The sequence below is a fragment of the Podarcis raffonei genome, chromosome 1 (genome assembly GCF_027172205.1).
Source record: "Podarcis raffonei isolate rPodRaf1 chromosome 1, rPodRaf1.pri, whole genome shotgun sequence".
Classification (NCBI taxonomy): Eukaryota; Metazoa; Chordata; class Lepidosauria; order Squamata; family Lacertidae; genus Podarcis; species Podarcis raffonei.
Genome location: NC_070602.1, coordinates 126293835 through 126313689, shown reverse-complemented (window position 1 = coordinate 126313689; position 19855 = coordinate 126293835). Strand labels below are relative to the sequence as shown.

At 44.7% G+C, this 19855-nt stretch overlaps 1 protein-coding gene across 1 annotated transcript in view; it reads left to right on the top strand.

The window, feature by feature from the left end:
* The window catches only part of LOC128399746 (SUN domain-containing protein 2-like), a 32514-nt gene extending 12725 nt beyond the window's left edge, over window positions 1-19789 (top strand). The window contains exons 7-15 of the mRNA XM_053361465.1: window positions 2973-3044; window positions 3940-4003; window positions 5117-5243; window positions 7209-7287; window positions 8796-8899; window positions 10273-10440; window positions 10614-10709; window positions 11096-11236; window positions 18785-19789. Coding sequence (XP_053217440.1) covers window positions 2973-3044; window positions 3940-4003; window positions 5117-5243; window positions 7209-7287; window positions 8796-8899; window positions 10273-10440; window positions 10614-10709; window positions 11096-11209 — 824 coding nt within the window. The 3' untranslated portion in view covers window positions 11210-11236; window positions 18785-19789. The remainder of the gene's footprint in view (window positions 1-2972; window positions 3045-3939; window positions 4004-5116; window positions 5244-7208; window positions 7288-8795; window positions 8900-10272; window positions 10441-10613; window positions 10710-11095; window positions 11237-18784) is intronic.
* Window positions 19790-19855: the final 66 nt, after the last annotated feature.

Sequence of the window (19855 nt, the reverse complement as noted above, 5' to 3'; positions counted from 1 at the left end):
CCATTCAGGACCAGGGAGTCCCCTACACCCGCCCGCTCCCTGTCCCCCCAAAACAGTACTTCTGTCTTGTCAGGATTCAACCTCAATCTGTTAGCTGCCATCCATCCTCCAACCGCCTCCAGGCACTCACACAGGACCTTCACCGCCTTCACTGGTTCTGATTTAAAAGAGAGGTAGAACCGGGTATCATCCGCATACTGATGAACACCCAGCCCAAACCCCCTGATGATCTCTCCCAGCGGCTTCATATAGATATTAAAAAGCATGGGGGAGAGGACGGAACCCTGAGGCACCCCACAAGTGAGAGCCCAGGGGTCTGAACACTCATCCCCCCCCCACTTTCTGAACACGGCCCAGGAGGAAGGAGCGGAACCACTTTATAGCAGTGCCCCCAGCTCCCAGCCCCTCTAGACAGTCCAGAAGGATGTTATGGTCGATGGTGTCAAAGGCCGCTGAGAGATCCAGCAGAACTAGGAAACAGCTCTCACCTTTGTTCCTAGCCTGCCAGAGATCATCAACCAGTGCGACCAAGGCAGTTTCAGTCCCATGGTGAGGCCTGAATCCCGACTGGAAGGGATCCAAATGGTCCGCATCATCCAGGTTGGGGTAGATAGGAGTTGGGGCCACAAATTCCCTACCCCTGGTTTAGGGAAACAGGGAGAGCATGCATCTTCTCAATGTTCTGCCCTTAGTCAAGTTCTCTAATTTGAACCACAACCTTCCCAAAAGACGAATATTGCATACATTGGTGGAGGTATATGAGAACCATCCACAGTAAATTGATTGTGTGAACGGGCTTCAACAGACTTTTATTGGAAGTATAAATGCTCCTTTATCTTCACCCGGACAAAAGGATGAAAGAAGTCTGTGAACTTGCCAAGGAACTGATAAGGTTCATTACTGAGTCATCTTCAGTTCGACAGACCACTCTTCTTCCCAGGCTCAGAGGCAAAATGGTGAAAACAGGTTACTTATTGGGATGATGATTTTTGCAGCTGTTGTTAAAGTTGCAAAACAAAGAAGCATGGGATGGAGAGATGGAGAAATTTCTGAAAGAACAATGGGATAGCGGCTCCACCCAAGGCGTGATGGAGAACAGCAACAACCAGGAAAAGAGAGACATAAAATTTTACAAGGGCAGAAAGAAACACCACGGACAGAATAATTGCCACACACAGGAAGAACAAGGATATAGAATGTGTCTATATGAATGGAAGTTGTTAATATTGCAGTTGTTGTATAAGGGATTCTTATTTTGACCGGAATGTAATTGCAATTAGTTAGATTTTGGAATGCAGAAATAAAAAAAATAATCAAACCATCAAATCTAGCACGGGGGGGTTGTGCATCTAAATTATATAATTCGGTATTTGAATGATTGGTATTAGTAATTGTATTATAATTTGACATTTTTATAATGGGGATATTATTGAATGGTAATTTTAAAAAAAATATTAGCATCTTAAGAAGCAGAGACATCACCTTGCCAACAAAGATCCGCATAGTTAAAGCTATGGTTTCCCAGTAGTGATGTATGGAAGTGAGAGCTGGACCATAAAGAAGGCTGATCGCCGAAGAATTGATGCTTTTGAATTAGGGTGCTGGAGGAGACTCTTGAGAGTCCCATGGACTGAAAGAAGATCAAACCAATCCATTCTTAAGGAAATCAGCCCTGAGTGCTCACTGGAAGGACAGATCCTGAAGCTGAGGCTCCAACACTTTGGCCACCTCATGAGAAGAGAAGACTCCCTGGAAAAGACCCTGATGTTGGGAAAGATGGAGGGCACAAGGAGAAGGGGACGACAGAGGACGAGATGGTGGGACAGTGTTCTCGAAGCTACCAGCATGAGTTTGACCAAACTGTGGGAGGCAGTGGAAGACAGGAGTGCCTGGCGTGTTCTTCTCCATGGGGTCACGAAGAGTCGGACATGACTAAACGACTAAACAACAAATTGAAAATTAATAAAATTATTATCAGAACAGGCTTCAAAGAACAAGCTTTGAACTAAGATGAAATATTTTCACTTGGAGAACAGAAATAGAGAAGTAAGGAGAATGAGTTCTAGATCTATCTACAAGAATTCTGACTTGCTCTTCACCTTAAGGTCCCAGGGTGTGTTATAGCAACATAGGATTGAATCCAGTGAAGTCATCCCAATTGTGCAAGAACTTCTGCTTATGTGATTGAACTTTCATTTCCTCTCTTCCCTCTTTGCACCCCCAAATCTGTTTTAGGTTTCACCCCAACCCTTCAGAGCAGATTCCTTTGCACAAGCAAAAGTCCTTGTTTGAACATGACATCTTTTGTGATTATTATTATTTATTGAATTTATATATATGGATACAACCCATAATATATAGTTATAGAAACAGATAAACCAATCTCAGTTAGGGATATTGGCCAAGTCAGATAAAAATGGAAATGGGAGCAGAAATTGCCAATGCTTGCTCATTGGTCCCATGTCTGGAACGGAAAGAAATCCAGTGAATATGATCCATATTTGCCGTAGTTGCTTTCAGCCCACAAACGAGACATAATTTATTACATTCTCTAATAGCTACACAGATCACATAAGTTCTGTAATTTTGTCATAGTGGGCAACAAGACAAATAATGTACTTCTTAGCAGAAGACAAATTGCAGCAGAGCAGAAACAGTGCTGCGTGTGACAACCACAGGACTGGACAAAAAGTGATGCCCTCTTAGACCCCTAGTCACAATTATAAAAACAAGCAAAACTGTTCTACCCATCTCCTTTCTACCTATAGAGGATGGGACCCTTGCTTTCCTAAGTAAACAAATCCTAAATAAACAAATAAAGCCAAAATCTGCAGCAATGTTGATAACAGGAAGAAAGCATACATAGACTTGCTTGCTAATGTTTGCCTTTTTCAGGAGTATACATGCTCCATTTACAATTGCTCAGAAATCATATATTTCCATGATTTCCACTTGAATTTATATCTTCTCAGGAGACCATCCAAGGCCTGTCATGAAGATGTTGGCTTTTCTGACCCTAATATTCTTGTTGGGCATCTTTTCTGGTATGTTCCTCAAAGAGCTAGCCTAAGCACATTTTTTGTGTTATATAAGCTGCAGGATATGTTTGTGATGTGCATTTATTTGTAATGTGTATCAAATATAGACTACTAAAAACAGGGATCCATTGATACCTTGACTTCTACTAAGTCACACTTATGTGTGCTGTATGTCTATGTGCGTGCACACACAAGAGTGAATTTGTGTGTGGTGGCCATGCAAAAATATCTGGGGTGTTCACATGTTAACTTTCAATGGGTATGCAGTCTGTGTACACAAATTGTAGAGTTTTACAAATCAACAAGGATATCCTTTTTCATACAAACACTTTGTACAGTCTGTACCTGTGTTCAGCATAATGTGAACAAGTCTACTATTGCCATCTTGCCTCTGAGTCCTAGCATCAACCAACAGGCAGATTTGTATTACAGTGGTACCTCAGGTTACATGCACTTCAGGTTACAGACTCCGCTAACCCAGAAATAGTGCTTCAGGTTAAGAACTTTGCTTCAGGCTAAGAACAGAAATCGTGCTCTGGCGGCGCAGTGGCAGCAGGAGGCCCCATTAGCTAAAGGGGTGCTTCAGGTTAAGAACAGTTTCAGGTTAAGTACAGACCTCCAGAACGAATTAAGTACTTAACCCGAGGTACCACTGTAATTTTTCAGCTGCCCAGTGGATAGCCATGAGATGAATCCAGATTTCCAAATGATATGGATCTTGCCAATTTTTGTTCCACTACAATAAGCATGCTTTAATGAATTCGGTGGATAAACATATTTTCAACTGTGCTACACAAGAGAAGAGACATAATACAACGTTCTGCTGATTAACCCTGATAAAAGTGTATGGGTTTTCTGATTGGTTCAAAAAGCCATTAATGTGGTTCGTGTTTCCTTCTAGGATTTATGTACGGCTTGTGCAACCCCTCTGATACCTTCAAGCAGGTGATGAAGGTACAGCTGAGGTAAAACAACTTCCTCAATGGATGTATGGCACGCTGTCATTTTGAATTCAGCCCGAGGCAAAAACACGCAAATGCAGTTTGAGTCTCTTGGATGAGCTTAGCAGAGGCAAATATGAAAACCCATGCTCCAAGGATGGGGGCATGTGGCTCTTCAGATCTTGTTGGTCTCCAACCAGCATCAGCTGCAGTCAGAATGGTCCATAATCAGGGATGATGGGAGATGTAGGCCAGCCACACCTGGAAGGCCAGATGTTCATCGCCCTTGGATAAGGCCAGTATGGGGGACCTATGGGCCTCCAGATTTTGCATCGTTCCTTACTATTGGCCCTACAGTCTGGGCCTGATGGAAATTTGAAGTCCAATGCTCTCTGGAGGGCCACAGGTTTCCCTACTCTGCCATAATCCATGGGTTAGTTTTGAATGGCGATATCTGTACCTCCTAAAATGCAAGCTGATAATTGCACAGCAAGGCAGAAGGTGGTTCTTGTAAAAGGCTGGTGATATTTACACACACACACACCATAAGAAAGAAACACGATTATACTCTGATAAAGATGCGACTCAGGTCCTGGCTGGCAACTCAACAGCAAGTTTGTTAAAATATAGTAGGAAGAGAGATTGATGTGTCTGCAGCCTTTGGCAGGCTGCACACCGAAAGAATATTTTAGCACTGACCTTCCTGTCAGTGTGAATGAAGAAGAAAACTGGTTTGTAGTAGGTGTTGTTTTGCAGAAAAGGCCCTCATCCCTCACTTGCAATGAAAGGTGTCAGGAAACATGAGGAAATCGATAGTAAAACAAGGAATTAATACGGCTCTCTGATCACTGGCACAAGGCAAATGACCATTTTAATACGTCCGATATATAGATCTGGAAATTCAGATACAAATTCCCTATGATGTATGACTCCTGGAAAAATAAGTCTAATATCTATCCCTCTCTGCTTCTAAAATTTGATAATATTCTGATTTGTTCTTTTTTTTAAAGAAGAGCAAATCCCCCCCCCCCGGACCCTACAGCCACACAATCCATCCTTTGACCCCATGGTGAGCTATTTTGCTTAGGCTTAAGCAATACTGTGGATATTTTGATTGTTTTGCACATTTCTGCTTAGTCGCCAGAATGAGGCCCTTCAGCAGAATCTTCAGAAACAGATCAGTACTTTCCGTCAAAACGTCGTTGGTCTCCAGAGCCTCGTAGATGCCCTCGGAAGTGTCCATGGACACTGGGAGTCCCAGAAGGTGAGGATCACCTGAGCTACAATTTATTTATGCTTCTGACTTATAATAACTAATTATCAGTTATCACTGGCTAGCAGTCAATCAGGTAATGCATCCCTTTGAAAGTGAACTGACAAATCAAAGAAATTCGCCCACGTAAGCCAAGACATAAGGGACGCAGGTGGCGCTGTGGGTTAAACCAAGAGCCTAGGACTTGCCGATCAGAAGGTCGGCGGTTTGAATCCCCGCGACCGGGTGAGCGCCCGTTGTTCGGTCCCAGCTCCTGCCAACCTAGCAGTTTGAAAGCACGTCAAAGTGCAAGTAGATAAATAGGTACTGCTCCGGCGGGAAGGTAAACGGCATTTCCGTGTGCTGTTCTGGTTCGCCAGAAGTGGCTTAGTCATGCTGGCCACGTGACCCAGAAGCTGTCTGCGGACAAACGCTGGCTCCCTCGGCCTATAGAGCGAGATGAGCGTGCAACCCCAGAGTCAGTCACGACTGGACCTAATGGTCAGGGGTCCCTTTACCTTTAAGCCAAGACTGGCACAAGTTGTTGATTAAAATTTCTTGTAACAATTTTAGTCATGAAAAAAGACGTTCAATTTGACCATCTCAGAAAAAATCTACAGAGGCAATAATATTTTGATGGTGTTTATAAAAACAATATTTACTAGAAAATCTTCAAAATCCAAATATTTCCCACACAGATCATATTGGTGAACGTAGCCTACTGAGAATCACATACAATCAGGGATAATAAAAATGAACACTTTGTGATATAATTGATATGATGGTCTTTTTGTATTTATAGGGTCAGTGTTAGCTGTCTGTGTCCTTGTGGAAAGGTGGGATATGAGTTTAATAAATAAATGAATACTTTACAGTCTTTTCGCAGCGATTCCTAAGAAATCACCCAAAGAGGAGAGCCTTGTGCAAAATGCCTTCTCTCCACAGTCAGCCATAAACAGGGCTATCAATGCTGGTAGAGGTTAAGGGTGACAGTGAAGAAGAAGAAGAAGAAGAAGAAGAAGAAGAAGAAGAAGAAGAAGAAGAAGAAGAAGAAGAAGAAGAAGAAGAATTAATACCTCACTGATCTGGCTGGGTTGCCATCCATCTATTCTAAGTCAGCTCTGCTGGTTGTTAAGTTCTTGGCCCCATTCATAGCGGGATGAAAGTTAATTTTTTTGTTGTTGTTTAGTCGTTTAGTCGTGTCCAACTCTTTGTGACCCCATGAACCAGAGCATGCCAGGCACTCCTGTCTTCTACCGCCTCCCACAGCTTGGTCAAACTCATGTTGGTAGCTTCGAGAACACTGTCCAACCATCTCGTCCTCTGTCGTCCCCTTCTCCTTGTGCCCTCAGTCTTTCCCAACATCAGGGTCTTTTCCAAGGAGTCTTCTCTTCTCATGAGGTGGCCAAAATATTGGAGCCTCAGCTTCAGGATCTGTCCTTCCAGTGAGCACTCAGGGCTGATTTCCTTAAGAATGGATAGGTTTGATCTTCTTTCAGTCCATGGGACTCTCAAGAGTCTCCTCCAGCACCCTAATTCAAAAGCATCAATTCTTCGGCGATCAGCCTTCTTTATGGTCCAGCTCTCGCTTCCATACATCACTACTGGGAAAACCATAGCTTTAACTATACGGACCTTTGTTGGCAAGGTGATGTCTTTGCTTATGAAGAAAACAACTCAATACTTCTGGTATGGATGCACTCGTGTGTCCACCAAAGTCATAACATTCCTCCTCTACTTGGTGGTTCCCCTCATTTTCCTCCACTGATCCCTGACTGCTTTGTTGAAGCTTCTCCCTCACCACAACCCCCACATCCAGACATTGTATATTCCCCACTTGGCCACATCAACCGGGGGAAACGACTCAGGATGGGAGAAGAGAAATTATTTCTATAACCTGCAGTAAGGGGCATGTGTTTGCATTGCGGCAGGTGGGGTCTCTCTCCTACACCTCAATTGTATATTTTTTTGTGACAGCATCTCTTCAAGCAATTGGGGGGCACTGCAGTAGAAAGCAACCAGATTGAAAAAGAAGACTTTGCCCTGAAATCTGCAGGTAAGAAGAGGGTAAAGATGGAGTGGGAGACAAACACTAGGAGGCAGCAGAGCTTCAAGGGAACAGTGAGACAGAAATGGAGCGAGCGGGGAAGAAGGGTGGTGTTGGGGTGGAAGCAGCAGCGATATAGCACGAGGGGAATAACTCCTCTCTTGAATCTGTTGATTTCTGGTGTGTGCAAATATTTATCAACTAGAATATTGGCTGCAGGCTTCTAACTTCATATTAATATGGAATACCCTCCAACATTTCTCCAAGGGAAATAGGGATGTCCTAAGGAAAAGTGATAAGGACGTGGGTGGTGCTGTGGTCTAAACCACAGAGCTTTGGGCTTGCCAATCAGAAGGTCGGCAGTTCGAATCCCCGCGACGGGGTGAGCTCCTGCCAACCTAGCAGTTCGAAAGCAAGTAGAAAGTGAAAGTAGAGAAATAGGTACTGCTCTGGTGGGAAGGTAAACTGCGTTTCCGTGCACTGCTCTGGTTCGCCAGAAGTGGCTTAGTCATGCTGGCCACATGACCCGGAAGCTGTCTGCGGACAAACGCTGGCTCCCTTGGCCTATAGAGCGAGATGAGCGCCACAACCCCAGAGTCGTCCGCGACTGGACCTAATGGTCAGGCGTACCTTTACCTTTACCTTAAGGAAAAGTGGGACATTCCAGGATCAGATCAGAAACTAGGGTGGCTTCCGTAAATCCGGGACTGTCCCTGGAAAAAAGGGATACTTAGAGGGTCTGATATGGTATAATCGCACCATTCTACTATGTAGGCTTTACGGCAAAGGTAGGGCATTTCAGGTAGCTGTTCCCCAAATTACATGTCGGAAGGGAAAGGACGGGGGGGGGGGGGGGAGAAAGGAAGCCCAAATGGATGACATGATGGAAGGCGGGTGCGGGGGGAGGAGAATCCTTCAGGACCAGACCAATCTGTCCCTCCCCCAGGAACCAATTTGGTGGGGAGGAAAAGGAATGGGAAGAGAGAAAGATGATTGAGTTAACAGAGAGAGAGAAAGAGGGAGAAGGGATAGTAGAAAGAGGGGAGAAACAGGCAGTGCTCCCCCCAGGGGTACTCAGGGGTATGCAGTACCGTCACCCCCAAATATTTAAAGTGTGGCACTTACTGTAACAATTTTATGGTGAGTACCGGCACCTTATTTTAAAAAAGCCCTATAGAATTTGCTTGATGATCACACATCGTGGTAGCTACTGATAGATTCAACAAAGAAAAATGAGAGGGATGAACTCTGTAGAAATGTATTTTTTAAAAAACGAAGAACGCGACATTCCATTGCCAAATGTTCATTCTAGGAGTCGTGGTGGAAGTAATGAAACAAATCCATATTGGAGGCTGTTTGACTTGAACTGGGAAACCCCGATAGATTTGCGGTTAGCACTTGCTAACTGTGATAATTTAATTCTGATTGGATTCTCTGTGTTTCTCTTACTAATTTTGGATTTGTGTGTGTGTGTGTGTGTGTGGAACCCTCCCCATTTAATGCCCTAATATCTGTAGGTGCATCGATCGTAAAATTCAGCACAAGCTATGAAACGGGAGCACAGGTTTGCATGTTGGGGCTGTGCTGGGATTACTCACGAGCTCCAGAAGTGATTCTTGAGGTAGGAATCTTGGAATGCGATGTTTGGGGTCCTTCTCAATTGTTTTGACTCACCACCACTACCTCTCAAGCATCCAGCAGAGATCCACCTACCCTCCAGGCTCAATGGCATGGATTATTTGTACACCCCTATTTAGCCAAGAGCCGCCCCCCCCCAAAGCAGGAAACACTAATACATATTAAGACAAAAGAAATATACAGTAAAAGCACAACACATGAAACAAAATGATATAAAATAGTGGCAGGATTTTCAACAGCCAACATAATGCGGGTGAAATGTAATGTCCCACTGATATATCATCCAAAACCTGTTTGAAGCCCATATCATGATATTGTTCTCTTAATTTTTGACCTGGCAATATATTGTGAATAATGATGTGTGTGTGCTATGCAAAAAACACAATGTGAGAAAAACCGTGAAGCTAGCCAATGCCTCTACATAGCTCCATCCTCATTTCAGACATTGTGATATACAGTCGTACCTTGGATCCCGAATGCCTTGCGAGTCAAACACTTTGGCTCCCGAATGCCGCAAACCTGAAAGTGAGTGTTCTGGTTTGCAAACGTTCTTTGGAACCTGAACATCCGACGCGGCTTCCACGGCTTCTGATTGACTGCAGGAGCCTCCTGCAGCCAATCGGAAGCCACGCCTTGGTTTCCAAACATTTTGGAAGTCAAATGGACTTCCGGAATGGATTTTGTTTGACTTCCAAAGTACCACTGTATTGGTATATCACAAAGTTTAGTTGGTGATATAGTACAGTGTTGAAAACCAGTTAACACCCAGCCCTACTGTTCGACTCTACATAGCTCCATCCTTATTTCAGACATCGTGATATATCAACATAACATGATGTTTAAAAAGTAAAGAACCCCTGACAGTTAAGTCCAATCGCGAATGACTCTGGGGTTGTGGTGCTCATCTCGCTTTACTGGCCAAGGGAGCTGATGTTTGTCCGCAGACAGTTTTTCCGGGTCATGTGACCAGCATACTAAGCCGCTTCTGGTAAAACTAGAGCAGTGCACGTAAATGCTGTTTACCTTCCCACCGGAGTGGTACCTATTTGTCTCCTTGCACTTTGATGTGCTTTCAAACCGCCAAGTACCAAAAGCAGCCTCTTAACATTCTTCCAATAGTTTTGCTTCCCAGTGACAACCAGATAAAGGTGTCCAGACACGTTGACCTCTGTCTTGTGTTGGCTGCCAAAGTAGGGATAAACTCTTGTTTCCCCCAGCAACACCAACTGTTGGGGACTTGTAAAGAGTTACTTGAGTCTTTAGTGTAATTCGGATACATACGACACTTATTTTCTGAATTCTCCAGATTTGTGTCTGCTGTCTTCTTGATAGGCATGAGACTGTTTTCTTTTTCAGCGGGATAACACCCCTGGGAATTGCTGGGCCATGCAAGGCTCTCAAGGCTATGTCGTCATCAAATTGTCCGAAGCCGTCTGCCCGGTCGCTGTGACCCTGGATCACATTTCAAAGAAAATTTCTCACACAGAAGAAATAACCAGTGCTCCAAAGAACTTCTCTGTCTACGTGAGTAATTTCCCTATGATTTTCGGGACTTTGCATTGAGAAATTTTAAAGGTGGATGTTTTTGGTTTTTTTTAAAAAAGAACACTTATCAATGTTTGTATAACAACCTTTGGTTCATTTCTTTGAAGCCTCTTATCAAATCTCTTCGGCTTTCCCCCTTTGTCTCTTCTCAGGGATTCAAAGATGATTTTGAGAAGGAGGAAGGGAACTTTTTAGGGTCATTTGTTTACAGAATCGATGGTTTCCCTATGCAAACTTTCAAGCTGGAGGTATTATTATTATTATTATTATTATTATTATTATTATTATTATTATTCTATTTCATTTCTATATTGCTTTATATTTTTAAGAAAAATCTCTAAGCGGTTTACAGCATATTAAAACATCAATGAAACTATACAGAATCAAACATTTCCGGAGAAAGTCAAATATGGAGTATATAGTCAAAGCAACATAACTAACAGAAAACCAAACTTTTATCTTAAAGATTTCAAAATAGAATATTACAAAGGAGGTCAACAGTGCCAGGTTCTGTGCCAGGTTCATGCATGCTACATGGCACCCACATTTGCGGTGCCAAGTTGGCACTCCTGCAACAAAATATACTTTACAGGAAGCAAACAGTAACCTTTTATTTATGTCCCTGTGTTTTCAGAGAGAAAATTCAGGTAAATTTCAATACCTGCTCTTGAAGATTTTGAGCAACTGGGACCATCCAAACTACACCTGCATCTATGGGTTTCGTGTGTATGGAGAACGAATGGAGTGATCAGAGAAATTCAGTATAATAAATACGGTACATCATAGAATATTTTTTATTGTTATTGTGGCTAATATTGTTATTGTGGCTTTTCGTTAGGGTTTCCAACCTCAGACCCTCTTGCTCGGTGGCCTGAGACAGAATAATAATAATAATAATAATAATAATAATAATAATAATAATAAATGAACTATTTATACCCTGCCCATCTGGCTGGGTTTCCCCAGCTACTCTGGGTGGCTTCCAACAAAATATTAAAATACAATAGTCTGCCTTTCAGTTGTCTTCTAAAAGTCTATAGTTATTTTTCTCTTTGACATCTGGTATTATGTGAAAGTGATATTGGTATCCTTTGGTCAATCACTGTTAGGGAGGCCTCATTTCCCATTCCTCTCTGCAACACTGTTTCCACTCCACTGCGGTTTGTTTCCCACCAGACGCTGTGTTATTCATCTTGCTGTCTGCTGCAGCGAAATTATGTCACTTAACACAACCTACGTAATTAGTTACCGAAGTTATCTTATCATTACATTAAAGGTAAAGGTAAAGGGACCCCTGACCACTAGGTCCAGTCGTGACCAACTCTGGGGTTGCAGCGCTCATCTCACTTAATTGGCCGAGGGAGCCGGCGTACAGCTTCCGGGTCATGTGGCCAGCATGACTAAGCCGCTTCTAGCGAACCAGAGCAGCGCACGGAAACCCCGTTTACCTTCCCGCCGGAGCGGTACCTATTTATCTACTTGCACTTTGACGTGCTTTCGCACTGCTAGGTTGGCAGGAGCAGGGACCGAGCAACGGGAGCTCACCCCGTCGTGGGGATTCGAACCGCCGACCTTCTGATCGGCAAGTCCTAGGCTCTGTGGTTTAACCCACAGCGCCACCCGGGTCCCTTATTATCATTACATTATTCGACCCCATTCATTTCAATGCAAAGGAAATGCAATGCAGATTGAGGGGGGTGGGGAGGAGGAGGAAATGTAATCGATTACCTATCGTTTGCAGACTGAAAGCGACAACAGCGAATGCAGATCATATTTGCTGGGTTGATTTCCATGCTGGACATGGGACAAATGAGCAAAGACCGGCAAGTACAAACCCCTGCATTCTGGTGCCATCAGCTTTTGTGTGATCTGGAGCCAATGGCACCAGATGCATGAAATGGGTTAAGCTGGAGGAAAAACGTAGTCTATGCGGCAAAGGGAAACGGAATGCAAAGGAAAGGGAATGCAAGATGTAACTCTAGGCACATCACAGTCCTATTTTCGAGCGTAATCTGTTCTGGAAGACCGTTTGAGTTCCGAAACGTTCGAAACCAGAAAACTCAGCACGGAAGCATCAAATTGGAAAACTCAATATAGAAAACTCAGTACGGAAGCCTGAAAACGGAAAACTCAATACAGAAGCCACGTTTCATGTTCGACTTCCGAGGCGAGGCGCATTCGAAAACCGAAACGTTTGTTAACGGAGATGTTTGAAAACCGAGGTACCGCTGTACAGAAGTCTGCCTGAGGAGGCAAGATGTATGCCCATGTATGTCAGCTAAAGGAACACTCTGTATGGAAGGCATATTTTGGGAAATGGTAGTGTGCCCCAATGCCAAAACTGGGCAGAGGCAAGGTAATGATGCCACTCAGGGTGTAGGTGCAGAAGACATTCACAGCCATATGGGATGAGGGATAAAGTCCTTGCTCTGTTATAGTCTCACCCGAGTGGTGTTCAAAAAACACTTGATTTAATAGATTTGTAAATGCACGCTTTCCCAGTATCACGGCCTGGGATTCGGACTCGGAGGCTGAACCTGAGGAAACCCAGCCTGCACAGGAGTCCCCGCCTCCAGAACCAGCTGAGCCGGGCTGGGGCTTGAGCCTGAAGGGTCCTCACCTGTGCTGGATCCTCAGGTGCAGGCACCAGCTGAGTCTGCTCTGGCTCCTGAGGTGATGGAGGACCCATTGCCTGCAGGTGCTCCACTCTCAGGCCTGTCAGGGGAGGAGGAGGTTGCCGCCTCTGGGTCCGGTAACCCTCCAGCCTCTCCTGACCTGCAGCGGCTCAGGGCAGAGAGGCGGAGGGAACTAAGTTCCCGCAGGAGGAGTGCTCGCCTCCAGGCCAGGAGAGGCGAGTCACCTGTGGACCGGGGCGGCCCTATGCCTTGGGGCAGACAAAAGCCAGCCAGCTCCAGTCCCAGGTTGTGGGAGCAACGTTGTTGTTAGTCTGTTCCTGCTTGTACCCTGTTCTGCTCTTCTGCCAGAGTTCCTGACCCCACCAGACTCCCTGCCTTGGACCAAGCTACTGCTTTGATGGACAGCCTTCATACCTCACCATCGACTGCGGACTGGACTCGGACCTCGCCTCTCGGTTAGCCCCCAGGACCAGCACACCCAGGCACAGAACATTTCATTCCCATGACAGAATAAAACGGTTTCTCTCAAAATGAGTGCAGCCTATTAGGCTGATAAAACTAATTTTGATTTTCTCGCAATCTTAGATATGGGCATTTCATGGAGCAAGCTCAATCTCTCCCTCCTCCCCAAGTTCTCTGATGACCTAAGGATTGCAGCCCTCTGCAGGAAGTAAAAACAAATGTTGAGGCCAAACTACAAGCAGAGCCCAATTTTCTTTCACTGACAATTGAATATATCAGTGTATTGTATTATGGTAAGGGGGAAAAAGTAAAGGGCCCCTGGATGGTTAAGTCCAGTCAAAGGCGACTATGGGGTGTGGCGCTCATCTTGCTTTCAGGCCGAGGGAGCCGGTGTTTGTGCACAGACATCTTTCCGGGTCATGTGGCCAGCATGACTAAACCACTTGTGGTGCAACGGGACACCGTGACAGAAACCAGAGCACATGGAAATGCCGTTTACCTTCCCGCGGCAGCGGTACCTAATTATCTACTTGCACTGGTGTGCTTTTGAACTGCTAGGTTGGCAGAAGCTGGGACAGAGCAACAGGAGCTCACCACTGTTGAGTGGATTCAAACCGCCGAACTTCTAATCGGCAAGCCCAAGAGGCTCGGTGGTTTAGACCACAGTGCCACCTGTGTCCTGCGAATGTATTATGACTATTTTGCAAAGACTTGCACACTCCAATCCTATTGGAATGAAGCCCCTGTATACAATGAGGCTTACTCTCAAATAGGTATATATAGGATTGCAGCTTCAGTTTTGCTTGGCTTTGCTTACTATGGGGTACTGGGGAAGGGGAGACACAACCTGCTCTTTTTAGGGTAGTTCGTTCACCTATGGTCCCCACCCTGCACTCAGCTATCACCTGTGGCTCTTAGAAGCTGTCAGCCTGTGACAGAGACCACATCCCAGGAAATAACTACAGCAGCAGCAGCAGCAACAATTTATTTCTACCCCACCCATTTGACTGGGTTTCCCCAGCCACTCTGGGCGGCTCCCAACAGAATATTTTTTAAAAAAAGATAAAACATCAAAAACTTCCCCAAACAGGGCTGCCTTCAGATGTCTTCTAAAAATCAGATAGTTGTTTATTTCCTTGACATCTGGCGGGTGGGCGTTCCACAGGGCGGGCGCCACTACCGAGAAGGCCCTCTGCCTGGTTCCTTGTAACCTCACTTCTCGCAGGGAGGGAACCGCCAGAAGGCCCTCTGCGCTGGACCTCAGCGTCTGGGCAGAACGAAGGGGGTGGAGACGCTCTTTCAGGTATACTGGGCCGAGGCCGTTTAGGGCTTTAAAGGTCAGCACCAACACTTTGAATTGTGCTTGGAAACATACTGGGAGCCAATGTCTTCAGCTGGCTGGCTAAACCAGGTGAGGGTAGCTAATGGGTCCCAAACCTTCAGTGACTAAGGGACTTTACCTGCATGCAAAGACAGGCTCTAGTGGATTGAGCAGACGAGACCCCCTAGCAGGTCCAACAATCAAGAAGGTGGTTTCTGCATGTATTGTAAAGGGAAGTGAGGGGCAGAGTGGGCTTGTCAACCTGGGAAGGCAGTCCCTCAAGGAGAAGGAATAAAACAGATGTCTGGAGGGGCCCTTACTCGCAGGAAAGTGTGTATGGGATATCAAATGCATGAAGCTGGTTATGGTGATACTGGCCCTTCCCTACTTGTCTGTCTGAGCACATGAAGAACTTCTTTCCCTGGTATGTGAATGGAACCAGATGTGCTTCCTACATTTGAGTATGAACATGAGCTTCCTGACTAAATGTGAAGAAAAAGATACGGACACAAAAGAAGAGATGGACAGCATTTGCCATTTGAGACTAAACGGCAATCCCAAAGTCCAGCTGAAGCTCTAGAACTGCTGGAGATGCAATGAGACTGAGGGTACATTCTGTCATATGTGGTGGATCTGTAAAAGGGTAAAAGAGTATTGGGAAATAATTCATAGTGAATTGAAAAAAAAAAGTTTAAAAATACTTTCCCCTAAAAAATCAGAGTCCTTTTTGTTGGGATTAATTCAGATGGAAATTCCCAGGTATCAGAAAAGGTTGTTTATGTATGCCACTACTGCAGCCCGTGTTTTGTTAGCCCCAAAATGGAAAATGAGCGAGGTCCCAACCAAAGAAGAATGGCAACTTAAACTGATGAAATATGTGCCGCTTGTGGACCTAACACACAGAATAAGAGAACAAGAAAAACATATGTTTAAAGAAGATTGGAAAATGTTTATTGAATATATGGGGGGAAATTGTGTATATTTGAAAACGTGGGCAGCATTAAGATAAATTCAACAGTGTAAATAAGTTTTGATGGATGTAATAATAGAATACTGAATGGTTTAGTTTATATGAAATACGCAGGGATTTATGTTATGCAAAATGAAACATGGGAAGAGAAGAAGGGAAGTCACTGATATTTTAAGGTGGTTTAAATGAATATTCTAAAATGTAAAACAGAAAATTTAATAAAAATTATGGGGGGGGAGAGAACTGCAATCTGTCTGGAAGTGAACTATGAAATACCTCAGAAATATGGAAGGGGTGGGGCCGGCCCACCCATGAGGCAACTGGCTCAGGCGGCCCAAATACAGGGGCAGCAGATCCCAATATATATCTTTATTTCTACCTTGTTCCTGATGTAGATGTTCACTCAGCCCTTCTTCCTTGGTGGGGAGGGGGTGCTAAAATGTGGTTCGCCTCAGGTGCCAAAACGTCTTGGGTCGGCCCTGGGAAGGAGAGGAAGTTTGAGGGCTTAGAGCAGTGATACAGAATATATCACAAGATGATAAAGGCTCCGCTGAAGTGAAATGCCACAGACAACAGCTCATTTCCCCAAAACAGAGAGGAAATTACCACATGAACGGACGTGAAGAGTAACAAGCTCTGATGATTTTCTGGTAAGAAATATTTGAATATAGGTGCAATGTCTACCCTCAGCCACTGGAGCGCACCAATCCTCCACCAGAAACAATTCTTTAAAAAAGAGACCGAAAAAAGGTGGGGAAAATGGCAAATAAACCTGCTAGCTAACAGCTCGGCGGTAGAGCACATATGCTTTGTGTGCAGAGGGTCGCAGGTTCAGTCCGTGGCATCTCCCTGGACTCTACAGTTTTCCTCAGTCCCAGTCAGAATGGCCAATGGTCAGGGATGATGGGAGTTGTAGTCCAACAACACCCATAGTTCCACTGACAGGAGTTATTAAGGAGTCGGATTCCCATCCTGGATTAAGAGTCAAAATCTCCCTTCCCGGGAAACTCTGGGAATTGCAGCTCTGTGAGGAGAATATGTCTCTCCTAAAAACTCTCAGCAAACTACAGTTCCCAGGGTTTTTTGTGTGTGAAAACTGGCTTAAAGTGGTATGGTTCTGCTTTATATTTCTAGTGCAGGTGGTGGTGGGGCTCTGATTCAACGCCATTTCAGTCAGTTTCTCACTGCATTGTGGGAGGGAGCATTTTGTCCTTCACTTCAGGCAGGAAAAATATCTTCGGACAGCTCTGGTGGGGGACATGGCGGGGAATTAAAATAGCCTTCTGTTTCCACCCCCTACAGCAGCAAAACTGTATTTTCAAGGCTGCCAATTTGAATGTTCATACTTCCCCCTAATGTATGTGTTTTTGTCTGCTTGGCAAACTTCTTAGCCAAACTGGGAGAAGTGCAAATTTTAGAAGACAGCTGTGTTTCAGGTTGCACACTGTTTTGGAAGGCGTGAATTTTTATAGGTCCTGTTTTTCCAGTGAGACCTGAATTGAAGTTCTCCCCCGTTCCTCGATGCAATTGAAAGTTTAATGAATAGGCAATATATAATATCGTCTGAAGTGTTGACCAAAGTCACGGCAGGGACAAGACTATCAATATTTCCCAGCTAGAGGGGCTGTATCATATAGGAAATATAGGAGACTGAGGGAAGTAAAAAAAATGTGAGGTGTTGTTCAGGTCTGAAGATATGACAGTTCTAAGAATTACGAGTTCATACATGAGACTTAATTCATGGACATTGTTATAAGAATTTTAAGGTATACAGTGGTACCTCGGGTTACATATGCTTCAGGTTACATACGCATCAGGTTACAGACTCCGCTAACCCAGAAATAGTGCTTCAGGTTAAGAACTTTGCTTCAGGATGAGAACAGAAATCGTGCTCCGGCGGCGCAGCGGCAGTGTGAGGCCCCATTAGCTAAAGTGGTGCTTCAGGTTAAGAACAGTTTCAGGTTAAGTACGGACCTCCGGAACGAATTAAGTGCTTAACCCGAGGTACCACTGTACACCTATAAAATAGATGTTCATAAATGTACCAAGCAAACACACACAAATATGTCTGAAACCCACAGAAAAGTCCTGAAACCATTTTCTCTCTCCCAAAATGACCTCAAATATTTCTCTGCAAGGAAATGGGAAATTTCCCCATGGTCTCTTTCACAAATCCTGTCTTGAGGGCACATTTAAGATATGAATAGGGTGTGAGCCTGTGACCTGGATTCAGGAATTGAGCAGTTATCATAACAAAAGAGTGGCCAGGATGCCCAGGTAATCCAATCAGGTAACCTGGCAGACAGGAAGAAACAACACACCCAGATTTCCGCCCTTTCTCTGATGTATCTGGGGGGTGGTCTTGGGCCACACCCCTTCTGTGATGTACCCCGTTTCCCCGAAAATAAGACAGTGTATTATATTAATTTTTGCTCCCAAAGATGCGCTAGGTCTTATTTTCAGGGGATGTCTTATTTTTCCACGGTACACATTTATTGTTGAACAAACAAACAAACAAAAACAAAAACAAAAAAGAAAGAAAGAAAGAAAGAAGGAAGGAAATTTATTACCTGTATACGGTACAACATCTTACGGTAGCTTCGGGGGCCTTATATTCCAGGGTGGCCTAATTATCGGAGAGGCCTTATATTCCGGGGGGGGGGGGGGCAAACTGGAAGTAGGTCTTATTTTCGGGGGATGTCTTACTTTTGGGGAAACAGGGTATGTATGATGTTTCTGGGGGTAGTCTTGGACACCAGGACGGGCAATTTAAAATGCCTATATAAGGGCTTGCGTGCATGGCTCGGGGTCTCCCCCCCATGTGTGTGTGGGGGAGCACCCTGTTGCAACAGTTTAATAAAGATCAGGCTTACTAGCTGCTTTGCTTCTCCATATTCTCTGGTTGGTCTCTGTTATTTTCTCCTACTGATCAAGGGATCTACAAAAGGACTCTATATGGGCTCATGAGAAGAGAAGACTCCCTGGAAAAGGCCCTGATGTTGGGAAAGATGGAGGGCACAAGGAGAAGGGGACGACAGAGGACGAGATGGTTGGACAGTGTTCTTGAAGCTACCAGCATGAGTTTGACCAAACTGCGGGAGGCAGTGGAAGACAGGAGTGCCTGGCGTGTTCTTCTCCGTGGGGTCATGAAGAGTCGGACACGACTAAACGACTAAACAACAACAACATGGGCTCTTGGGTACCCCATAAGAGAAAAGGAGCAGTCCCCCCCTCATAACAACACAAACTGTTTTCCCTGTAAAAATCTCCCTGTAAAATTTGCATTTCTTTCAGGTAGAGGGTTGATTTTTGAATGGAAAACCAGAAGATGGCGCCCTTGCAGAGGGTGGAAACAAAACCTAGCGTTTGAGTGGTAACACTGGAATAATGCCAAACAGCCATCACACCACAAAGTGGGCTCAAGTCCATGAAACCCTTTGCCAGAATAAATTTGCTACAACCCACTGCTGTGCCGCTTTGCTGGTAAGCAAGTCCCACGGTGTTCAAGAGTGCTTCTTCCAAGCACGGTTGTGGCCCTAGTCTGTAAGGCATCGCGTAACAGTATGTTGGCCGTCGTTCTAAGATTAGCATGGCTCCCTGCCCCTCTGCAATTTAGCAAATAGTATTGTACCCATGTATCTGCTTTCCTGTGCTGCAGAGACAAATCTGTCATCTTACCTTTGCAAAACATTCCCCCCCCCCGTGTAATTTCAGGTGCCTGAAGTTTGCCATATCACTATGCATGCATTTTTGCTTCTAACACAATCTGGGTATTATTTTTGAATACTGTCATGAATATATTAGGGCTGCCATACATTCGCAAAATCCCAGACACCCCTGGGATTTTGATCCTGAAAATGGTGTCTGTGTGGATTTTTAAACGTCCGTTTCCCCAGACATATGGTAACCATGATAACTTCATCTTTTTTGTGGGGGGGGGGGGGTGAGAAAAAAATTGGGGGCAAGGAAAGCTCAACAACTTCGGTCCCCTCCTCAAAAAAAGTC